The 9146-nt window shown below is 43.6% G+C and overlaps 1 protein-coding gene across 1 annotated transcript in view; it reads left to right on the forward strand.

Annotated features, from left to right (window-relative positions):
- NUP210L (nucleoporin 210 like) overlaps positions 1-9146 on the forward strand; it is a 102262-nt gene that overhangs the window by 43250 nt on the left and 49866 nt on the right. The window contains 6 exon segments of the mRNA XM_055139913.1: positions 1774-1966; positions 3573-3661; positions 4768-4872; positions 5178-5279; positions 7796-7808; positions 7811-7923. Coding sequence (XP_054995888.1) covers positions 1774-1966; positions 3573-3661; positions 4768-4872; positions 5178-5279; positions 7796-7808; positions 7811-7923 — 615 coding nt within the window.

Here is a 9146-nt window from a genome sequence, read left to right on the forward strand (position 1 = left end):
GTCATAAATATAATTTTGCCTTCTTAAAATTAAGGAAACTTTTGTTATTTCATTGTCCAATAGAATCGGCTACAGTATGACAATAGAACTGAGGTCACAGGCGGCAGAGACAGCTCAATGGGCTGGAGCAGAAGCTTTGCATACAGGAGACCTGGGTTTCATTCCTGGCACCACATGGTCCCCTGAGACTGCCAAGAGTGGCCCCCAAGCACAGAGCCTATATGAGTAGCCCTGAGCATTACCAGGTGTGGTTTCCTCCCCCCCACCCCCCACCCACACACACAAAGCTGAGATTACCTTTTTGTGAGAGTGAGATACATGGGAAGGAGTTAAGGAGAAGGAGACATATAAAAAGGGCTCTAGGATGGGATGGATAGATGCTGGCACCTTGGCAGTTGATGCAGTACAGTGATACTGCGTGCCTAAAGAATAGATGTAACTTAGTCCTGTGCTAAGCTCCTCCCTGACTCAAGGTTTCTTTTCCTTTCCCTTCTACTTTCCAATAAATCTATTTCCATAAGGAGTAGATTAGTGCTTGCCTTGTACCTGGTGACCCCCCAGCACCCAGTACCGTCCCCAGAGCCCTTCCAGGTGTGAGACTTGAGCACAGAGCCAGGAGGAAGCCCTAAGAACATCTGGATGTGGCACAGAACCACACATGCACACAATTGCAAGTCATGCACCCTAACCTGTCCTATCTCCTTGGCCCCAATATACATAAGGCTCAAACTTTAACAACATATCACTGATCTCTTATAAAAGGGCTTAATGGCTCCTGGGTGAAATCAACAATTTTCACACACTTTCGTCTAAGGTACCTTTTTTTGTCTCTCTTTTTTTTTTTTTTGCTTTTTGGGTCACACCCAGAGATGCTCAGGGGTTACTCCTGGTTCTGCACTCAGGAATTACTCCTGGCAGTGCTTGGGGGACCATATGGGATGCCGGGGATCGAACCCGGGTCAGCCGCGTGCAAGGCAAACGCCCTACCCGCTGTGCTATCGCTCCGGCCCCTTTTTTTTTTTTGTCTCATTTTTAGGGGATTATTCATAACAAGCAATACAAAGTTAATTATTTTTGTTCTGCTTGGGGGCCAAGGTTTGGGGTCGGGTTGGAAATATGGTGGTAGGAAGGTGTAATGGTGGTGGGATTGGTGTTTGAATATTAAATGTAATTAAATATTGTGAACAACTTTATAAAAATAAAATTTAAAAAACAATATGAATATTCTTACAGTTGATAATATTGTAGGAGAACATTGTCATTTTTGGGAAATGCCGATGAAATTTTTAGGGATAATGTGCCATAATGCTGCATTATTTGCCAGAACAGAAATAATACATGTGTGAACACACACTTACATGTGTGCACATGTAGAGGGGGGAAAAGACAAAGGGAGAGAGAGAAAGTAAATGATTAATTCAGATGAAGTATGGATAGATATTCATTCTGCTGCTGATTAACTTATCTGTAAGTTTGAGTCAGAATTTGGGAGAGAAGGTAATTCACTTCAGGGATATCTTCCCATCACCCCGTTTTTTTTTTTTTTTGGAAGGGGGCCAGACCCAGTGATGCTCAGTGATGATACTCCTGGATCTGCATTCAAGAATACTCCTGGTAGTGCACAGAGATAACTCCATATGGGATACCAGGGATTGAACCTGGGTCAGCCGTGTGCAAGTCTAATGCCCTATCTGCTGCACTATCTCTCTATCCCTTATCTTCCCATCTCTTAAGATAATTTTATTCCTTTTCTTTTCTTTCCCTTTAATGCAGATTCCTGTGTCAAGCCTAAGGGACACTGTCCTGGAACTGGCAGTTTTCGATCAACACAGGAGAAAGTTTGATAATTTCAGCTCACTGATTCTAGAATGGAAATCCTCAAATGAAACACTAGCTTATTTTGAAGATTTAAAATCAATACAGATGGTAGCAAAGGATGATGGCAGTGGGCAGACCCGGCTACATGGTATTATGAAATTTATGCATCCTTTCCTATGCCTGCTAGTATCTTTCAGCCATTTCCTTATGGATCACAATTTTATAGCATCTTTATATCTTTTTGTCTTGGGTCCACACCCATTTGTGCTCAGGGGTTACTCCTGGTTCTGATCTTAACACTCCTGGCAGTACTAAAGGGACATGAGTGGGGCTGGCAATCGAATAGTGTTGGCAGCATGCAGCCTTACCTGTGGTACTATCTCTCTGGCCTCTTTTTTTTTAACATATAGGGGCACTCCTGGTGATATAGGAGTGCCACTGCTGGGTACTCACATATGCTAGATATATGCTCCACATTTCAGATATATCCATGCTCCTCCATCTTTTAAATATAAGGGCTACCCCTTAACCCAGTGGTGTTTGAGACCATCATTGCTATGGCATCTTTGGACACAGGGAACATGTGCCAGGGATGCAACTCCCAACCTCATACTTGTAAGACTTGTGTTCCACCACTTGAACTAGCTATCTCTCTCATTGGCCTTTTTTGGGGGAGCGGGGGCAGAGAGCAACACCCAGCTGTGCTTAGGACTTATACCTAGCTCTGCACTCAGGAATCACTCCGGTGAGAGGTGGGTTCAGGAGAGCATATGGCATGCCACGAATAGAATCCAGGTTGATCCCATGCAAGGCAAGCACCATACTTGCTGTACTATCTCTCCAATCCCAAAAATTGGGAAGAATTTAATTTCTACAGATTTTTTTTTGCCGGGGGAGGCATAGCCAGCAGAGCTCAGGGGATCATCATCATCATCATCACCATCATCATCCCATTGATCATTGATTTTCTCGAGTGGTCTCAGTAATGTCTCCATTCATCCTAGCCCTAAGATTTTAGTAGCCTCTCTTTCCTTGTCCTTCCCAATGGTGCCGCATTAGAGGCTCTTTCAGGGTCAGGGGAATGAGACCCATCATTGTTACTGGTTTTGGCATATGAATATGCCACAGGGAGTTTGCCAGGCTCTCCCATGCGGGCAGGATACTCTCGGTAACATGCAGGGAGAACGAGGCTATAAGATCTCTAGGCTTCCGGGAACTTCGTTTTATAGTCTCTGGATGTTGGCCATTGATGGGATTATACGGTGCCAGGGGCAGTTTCTGAGTGTGACAGTCTAGCTCCTGGAAAATAGGAGATCTGGGTGGAAGAGGCCCAGTCCCAATCCGAGCAGGCTTGGAGATCTCAGCCCCGGGTCTCATACACCTGGGTTCCTCTGCCGGTTCCTTCATGCGTGAAGCCCGTCCGAATGTGTGGAGAGGGGCCTTGAGCACGGCTGTGGCTGGGTTCCAGAGGTCTTCAGATGCAGGGACTCTGCTCAGGGCAGGGAGGGAAACTCAACACACCGAGGGGCCCCAGTGAAGACAGTCAGGGGTGGGAGCAAGAGACTCTGCTTAGGGATTGTTGCTGGAAGTGCTCTGGGATCATACACAGCACTAGGTGTTTAATCTGGTCCCCCTATACAGCAGGCTGCACTCTTGCCTGTCTCACTAGCTTTCCACCCTGCCTAACCCTGTCGATACTTTTGCACTCTTCATGTTATTATTTCCTCACAGGATATTTTTCCACATGTCTCTAGGTCATCAGATTCTTAAAGTACGTCAGATAAAAGGAACTGTACTCATTGGAGTAAATTTTGTGGGCTATTCAGAGAAGAGAAGTCCAAAGGTAAGCGGTGATTATTAAAAGAAATACAGATTGGGGGGCAGAGAGATAGTATGACTCATAAGGCACTTGCCTTGCACACAGCTAACCCTGGTTTCATCCCTGGAATCACATACAGTTTCTTGAGCCCGGCCAGGAATGACCCCTGAGTTAGAGCCAGGAGTAAGCTTTGAATACTGCCACATGCAACCGAAAAACCAAAAAACAAAAAAATAAAATAAAAAAAGGAAATGCAAATAAAATAACTGAAATTTAGAATTCTTCTTTAAAAATTAATTTCCAGGGTCCAGGAGATAGAACAGCACTTGAGTGTGTGCCTGGTATGTGCACCAGCTTCAATTCCCAGCACCACATGCTCCCCTAAGCACTGCTGTGTGCAGCCCTTGGGGGCCCCCAGAGCACTGTTGGCTGTGCCTCCAGCAGCCACCAGCCTTGCCAGAGTGACCCAAGTATCCCCAGCACGGTGGGGCCCAATAGCATTGCATGCTCAGGCAGTAGCTAAATTGACAAGGCAGACGGCCAGGAATCACTGGTGGGACTCCTGAGTATCACTCAGTCTCCTGAGCTCCCCTTGGGAGGCCAAACTAATAATAAAAACATCATAATAATATCTAACTGATTTATATCTGAGAACTACACACCTACTATTTTTGGTTCTTAAAAACATACTGGAGCGGCTGGAGCAATAGATAGTACAGCAGGTATGGTGCTTGCCTTGCACCCCGTGAACCTGGGTTCAATCCCCCATTTCATGTGGTCCCCTGAGCCTCTGAGCCTAGCAGGTGTGAGTCCTGAGTGCAAAGCTGGAGTATCCCCTGAGCACTAACAGATGTGGCCCCAAAACAACAACAACAACAATAAAGTACTGGAATCTTCTCTCACTAAACTGAGAACGTAAAAGTTTATATTCATGGGCCAGGGGATGTCTCAGGGGGCTGACGTGTACACTTGGCATGCCGCAGCTCCGGATATGATCCCCAGCATGATCCCTCCAGCTCTTCCAAGCACAGTGCTTGAAGTGGTCTCTAAACACTGCCAAGTGTGATCCCCAAACAGAAGGAAAAAGTAACAGTTTATACTTATTGTGTGATTCTTACTGTATTTTCTAGGAACTTTCCAACTCACCCAGATCTGCAGCGGTGGAGCTGCTGCTGGTGGATGATGTGACGGTGCTGCCTGAGAATGCTACCATCTATAACGATCCTGATGTCAAGGTAGAAGCTGACCGGGGATAGTTAAATGGAACATATCAGAGGGAAGAGTGTTGTGTCAGCAAGATTCAGATTATAGCAATGAAAAACTCACTTTGTATTGAAAATAATTAATATGCTATGTAATTCATACATAATTGTTAGCTGAAATATCCTTGGGAGTTATACTATAATGATTATGCTCTGTCTCTCATCCATTAAACTTAAGCTTTTAATCCCAAACTTATACTTAGGTAGGTAGAAATTATTTTCTTTGAAGTACTTATAAAACCAGGAAATGGATTCCTGTTTATCTGATTTTTCCACAGGAAATATTTAACCTGGTGGAAGGATCGGGTTACTTTTTAGTTAATAGCAGTGAGCAGGACATTGTCAGTATCACTTACGTGGAAGCAGAAAGTTCTGTTCAGGTAAGTTCTAGAGATATTTCAAAATTGATATCTCCTCACCGGTCAGTCGTAAGAGAATGAAAATTCCTGGGGCTGGAGAGATAGCACAGCGGGTAGGGCCCTTGCCTTGCACGTGGCCGACCCAGGTTCAAATCCCAGCATCCCATATGGTCCCCTGAGCACGGCCAGGGGTAATTCCTGAGTGCAGAGCCAGGAGTAACCCCTGTGCATTGCCAGGTGTGACCCAAAAAGCAAAAAAAAAAAAAAAAAGAGAATGAAAATTCCATTCCATTGCATCTTCCAACTGGTACTACAAATGTAAAACTTGCCTCTTTCTCTGGATTCTTTCTTTCTTTCTTTCTTTCTTTCTTTCTTTCTTTCTTTCTTTCTTTCTTTCTTTCTTTCTTTCTTTCTTTCTTTCTTTCTTTCTTTCTTTCTTTCTTTCTTTCTTTCTTTCTTTCTTTCTTTCTTTCTTTCTTTCTTTCTTTCTTTCTTTCTTTCTTTCTTTCTTTCTTTCTTTCTTTCTTTCTTTCTTTCTTTCTTTCTTTCTTTCTTTCTTTCTTTCTTTCTTTCTTTCTTTCTTTCTTTCTTTTTGCGTCACACCCGGCTATGCACAGGGGTTACTCCTGGCTCTGCACTCAGGAATTACTCCTGGCGGTGCTCAGGGGACCATATGGGATGCTGGGAATCGAACCGGTCCGCCGAGTGCAAGGCAAATGCCCTACCCACTGTGCTATCGCTCCAGCCGCCTTCTCCTGGATTCTTTAAAAATAAGAAGTTTGGGGGCTGGAGCAATAGTGCAGCAGATCAGATGCTTGCCTCGTGTGCAGCCAGCCCAGGTTTTGATCCCTGGCATCACACGTAGTCCTCTGACCCCCACAGAGCCAGGAGTAACCTCTGAGCATCACCAGGAGTGTCCTCTGACTCCCCTCAAAAAACCCCCTCCAAAATAAAATAAAAATTAGAGGTTTTTCCTACAACTAACTACAGTAATGGGTAGTTTTGTTTCTGGTTGAACTCGACAGCCTAGAAGATTTTCTAGAGAGATAGTACAGGAGACAGGGCTAGAGAGATAGTACAGGAGGTAAGGTGCTTGCCTTGCATGCAGCCCACTTTTGATCCCCAGAACTGCCAGGGGTCACTCGAGTACAGAGTGAGGAATAGGCCCTGAACATTACTAAATGTGACCAAAATCCTGCCTCCTCCCACAAAAGATTTTCATTAAAAAAAAGGTTCGGGGCTGGAGTGATAGATAGCACAGCAGTTAAGGCGTTTGCCTTGCACAGCGGCCAACCAGGGTTTGATTCCCAAGCATCCCATATGGTCCCCTGAGCACCGCCAGGAGTAATTTCCTGAGTGCATGAGCCAGGAGGTTGACCCCCTGTGCATAGCCGGGTGTGACCCAAAAAGAAAAAAAAAAAAAGAGGTTCATCTGGGGCTGGAGCAATAGCACAGTGGGTAGGGCATTTGACTTGCACTCTGCCAACCCGGGTTCAATTCCCAGCATCCCCATATAGTCCCCTGAGCTCTGCCAGGAGTAATTCCTGAGTGCAGAACCAGGAGTACCCCTGTGTATTTCCAGGTGTGACCCAAAAAGAAAAAAAAAAGAAGGTTCATCTCCTGGAAACAACTTAAGTACTCATCAATTAACAAAATGGGTAAACGTGTGGTATTTATACATAATAGAGTACTATTTAGCTATAAAAAGATGAAACCCTGCCATTTGCAGCAACATGAATGAACCTAGAAATCATAATTCTTAGTGAAAAAAGCCCAGAAGGATAAACACTGCATGATTTTATTCAGTGTGGTCAACAGATTAATTAAATCAAATATAAATGTTTAGACTATAGGGCCAACCACTGTTACCAGAAGGGAGAGCAAAGACAACTGGGTAAATTGGACAGAGATCAATTGTATGATGAAGGACAGAACTGAGTTTTAGTAGAGAACTTAATGTGATTTTCATACACATGTTGATTTTCAGTGATGCAAAAACAAGACAAACATATTCCCAATATACTATCTCTCAGGCCCCTTAGTGTTTTTTATTTATTTATATTTTTGAGCCACACCCAGCAACGCTCAGAGATTACTCCTGGATCCACTCAGGGATCCCTCCTGACACTGCTAAGTGGACCATAAGAGGTGCCAGGGTTGAACCTTAGCTAGCCACATGCACAGCAAGCGTTCTGCCTACTGTACAGTCTCCCCAGCCCCTAATACACTGATTTTCTTCATAAAATCTTTTTCCTGTTCATAACAGGAAATGGATATATATGTACATATATAGCATGTACATATATATCTTAAATATTATAAGAATTCTATTTAATTTGTTCTTTATCAATTAATATTTGTTAAGGATATGTATTTTTCACAAACTAAAATATCCCATTTTTCAGTGCTTGAAACATGTAATGACTTCTCAGTTCCCATTACAAAGGAACTAATTCTCCTTTGGGTGAAAAATTGTTATTATGATTATTTTTGGTGCATGTTTATTTCTTAATTCAGCTTCCACTTTTTCCTTCTAGTTAGTTCCAGTGCATCAGGATTCCTCACCTTAGAAGTCTACGATCTGTGTCTGGCATTCTTGGGCCCAGCAGTGGCTTACCTCAGAGTATCAGACATACAAGAGATAGAGCTTGATCTGATTGATAAGGTAGAAGATGTTTACTTTATCTCATAAATAAAAGAGGCCTCATCATCATATCATCATTCTCTAGCAATCTTTTTTTTTTTTTTTTTTGCTTTCTGGGTCACACCTGGCGATGCTCAGGGGTTATTCCTGGCGGTGCTCGGGGGGACCATATGGGATGCTGAAGATCAAACCCAGGTCAGCTGCGTGCAAGGCAAATGCCCTATCCGGTGTGCTATTGCTCTGGCCCCGCAATCATTTAATATAGTCTCTGCTCAGCTGCTGCATATATAAGCCTTTGGTACTCTTCATAGCAATACCTGCCCAGAAAGAATAACTTTCCAAGGCCAGAGAGATAGTACAAGGGTTAAGGTACTTGCCTTGAATAAAGCCAACCCTTAACAAAGAATATGAAAGACTTACATAAATAAAACTATAGCTACTACTAAAAAATTAATAAAATGGGGGCTGGAGCAATAGTACAATGGGTAGGGCATTTGCTTTGCACATTTTGATCCCATCAGGATCCTGTATGGTCACCTGAGTATCATTGAGTGCAGTACCAGGAGTGGCCCCTGAGCACTGCATGGTGTGGACCCAAAAGGACCAAAGAAAGAAAGAAAGAAGACACAATTAAAATGGGAACATCCCCTGTCCATGGTTTAGAAGGATTAATATTGTAAAAATGAAAATAAAAATACCCATGACTTTTTTTTCAAACACATAAACCAAATGCTGTTGAAATTTATATGGAATAGGACTAGAGAGATAGTAGAGTGGGTAAGGCCCTTGCCTTGCTGCAGCCAGCCCAGATCCAATCCCTGACACCATGTATGGTCCCCCCAAGACCTGACAGGAGTGATCCCTGAGCACAGAGAGCCAGAAATAAGTCCTGAGCACTGCTAGGTATGCCTGTCTCCAAAACTCTGGAGTGTCCAAGAACAGATTATTAGATAAGGAAATTGTGATACATATACACAACGGGATACTACTCAGCTATTAGAAAAGAAAATTGAGGCTGGAACAATAGTACAGTGGATAGACTGCTTGCTGGCTTGCCGCTGACCAGGATTTGATCCTGGCACCTCATATAGTCGCCTGAGCCAACCAGGAGTGATCCCTGAGTGCAGAGCCAGGAGTAAGCCCTGAGCACCATTAGGTTTGGCCCAAAAATCGAAAAAAAATCAAAAGAGAGAGAGAGAAAGAAAGAAAGAAAGAAAGAAAGAAAGAAAGAAAGAAAGAAAGAA

The sequence above is a fragment of the Sorex araneus genome, chromosome 5 (assembly GCF_027595985.1).
Source record: "Sorex araneus isolate mSorAra2 chromosome 5, mSorAra2.pri, whole genome shotgun sequence".
Classification (NCBI taxonomy): Eukaryota; Metazoa; Chordata; class Mammalia; order Eulipotyphla; family Soricidae; genus Sorex; species Sorex araneus.